Here is a 2,358-nt window from a genome sequence, read left to right as displayed (position 1 = left end):
AAAATTCCAAAAAACGTGGAAAAATTCTGGAACTGCCTAGAAATTTTTTTCCAGGATTTGAGGATACACTCTGTTAATTTTTTTTTCGAAATCTGAAGCAACAAAAGATCATGTTTTCACAGTTAAATACATTTTCAGGTATCATTTTGAAGGACCATGTACAGTAACAGTCCCGGAAGCATTGGAAACACAAGAATGCTAAAATTTGTTATAAAAAAAGCGGTTGAATTAATAGGATATGGAAAAAAATTATAGAAAAACTATGGGTAAGGTTTTAGTATTAAAATAAAAAATGAACACATTATGAATTATAGTTATTTTATATGATTATTTAATAAACAGTGAGATTTGTTGAAAAATCTATTTTTGTTAAAAGTGTAAATATGAAAATTGAAATTTAAAATAGCCTATAATAATCTTTTTGGCTGTTGAATAAATTGAGTGTTAAGATTTTTTTTTTAAATTAAGACTGTCTTGAAGTTATTAAAAAATTGGATTGTACTCAACAATAAATTTTGTAAAATAAAATAATTGTTGAAAATTAATTATTTAAATAAAATTTAGCTTTTAAAATTGATCCTTTTTAATTGGAATTGTGTATTTTTTATTAGGAAATTAATCGTTTTGGTTAAAATTTCGTAATTTTAATTAAAAATTCATTTTTTGGTCGAAAATTAATTTTTTTAACTGAAATTTCAACTATTAGATTTTTGTTTAAAATTCATCTCTTGGTAGAAAATTTAAATCATTTTTTTAAATCACTTCTTTTTATCAAAGTTTAATTTTTCAAACTGAAAATGTAACTATACTATTTTTACATAAAAATTTTAATTTTTCTTTTAGTTGGAAATCCGTATTTTTTTATAGAAAGTTAATATTCTTAGGTCAAAATTTATCTTTTTGGTTGAAAATTCGTAATTTTAATTCAAAATTCATCTATGTAATAGGAAATTTAATTTTTCTTTTCAAACCATTTTTTATAGGAAATTAATATCTTTAAGTAAAGGTTTTTTTTATTTCAATGGAAAAATAATGAAAAATATATTTTTTTAAATTAATTTTTTTATTTAAAAATTTAACTAATCCAGTTAAATAATTGGCCATTTTAGTTGAATTTTTTTCATCGCTTTGAATAAAAATTAATTTTTTAAATGAAAATTGAACTATTTGCTTTAAAACGAATCTTTCAAAAATGAAAATTGATCCTTTTGAATTGAATGTGCATATTTTTGTTTAAAATTGAACTTTTTTAGTTAAAAATTCATGAATTTTTCTCAAAATTCCTGATGTTTAGAAGAAAATTAATCTCCTCTGTTAAAAATTCATCGTTTGGTAGAAAATTTTTATATTTTTTTGAAAACACTTCTTTTTATCGAAGTTTAATTTTTTAAACTGAAAATTGTAACCATATAATTTTTCAATAAAAATTGATCTTTGTGAGTTGAAAATCCATATTTTTTTAGTGGAAAATTTATACTCTTAGGTTACAATTGATCTTTTTTGGTTGAAAATTATTTTTTTTTTATTTAAAATTTTAAATAATCCAGTTAAATGCTTGTTCATTTGATTTAAAAATTCATCTCTTTGATTAAAAATTAATTTTTAAAATGAAAATTAAATTCTGCTTTAAAATCGATCTTTTAAAGTTAAGTTTGATCATTTTCAATTGAAATTGCGTATTTTTTTTATTAGGAACTCAATCTTTTCGGTTAAAAAATCATTTTTTCGGTCGAAAATTAATTTTTTTAACTAAAAATTCAACTATTCTATTCTCGGTCAAAATTGAATTTTTTGAGTTGAAAATTCATGAATTTTACTCAAATCGTTTTGTTTAGAAGAAAATCTCCTTTGTTGAAAATTCATCTTTTGCTGGAAAATTTAAATATATTTTTGAAAACTCTTTTTTTTATCGAAGATTTATTTTTTAACTAAAAATGTAACAATACTGTTTTTACATAAAAATGGATTTTTTTTAGCTGAAAATCCTTTTTTTTAGTAGAAAATGAATATTCTTAGGTTAAAATTTATCTTTCTTGGTTGAAAATTTCTAATTTTGAAAAAATTCATCTCTTTGATAGGAAATTTAATTTCACTTCTTTTTGTCGAAGTTTAATTTTTTAACTCAAAATCTAACTATTCTATTTTTGAATACAAATTGATTTTTTTAAAGTTGAAAATCCGTCTTTTTTTGGTAGAAAATTTATATTCTCGGGATAAAATATCTCTTTTTTGGTTGAAACTTCCTAATTTTAAGACAAAATTAATCTGTGATAGGAAATTCTTTTTTAATTAATAGTAATAGTAATAGTTATAGTAATAATTTTTTTATAGTAAATTAACTGTTTTAACTAAAGGTTT

At 20.2% G+C, this 2,358-nt stretch overlaps 1 protein-coding gene across 1 annotated transcript in view; it reads left to right on the top strand.

Annotated features, from left to right (window-relative positions):
- LOC117171458 (NAD-dependent protein deacylase sirtuin-5, mitochondrial-like) overlaps nt 1–249 on the top strand; it is a 32,486-nt gene extending 32,237 nt beyond the window's left edge. The window contains exon 5 of the mRNA XM_033358798.1: nt 139–249. Coding sequence (XP_033214689.1) covers nt 139–202 — 64 coding nt within the window. The 3' untranslated portion in view covers nt 203–249. The remainder of the gene's footprint in view (nt 1–138) is intronic.
- The last annotated feature ends 2,109 nt before the right edge of the window (nt 250–2,358 follow it).

This window comes from Belonocnema kinseyi, chromosome 4 (genome assembly GCF_010883055.1).
Source record: "Belonocnema kinseyi isolate 2016_QV_RU_SX_M_011 chromosome 4, B_treatae_v1, whole genome shotgun sequence".
NCBI classification, from domain to species: Eukaryota; Metazoa; Arthropoda; class Insecta; order Hymenoptera; family Cynipidae; genus Belonocnema; species Belonocnema kinseyi.
This window is presented reverse-complemented; position numbering and strand designations above follow the sequence as displayed.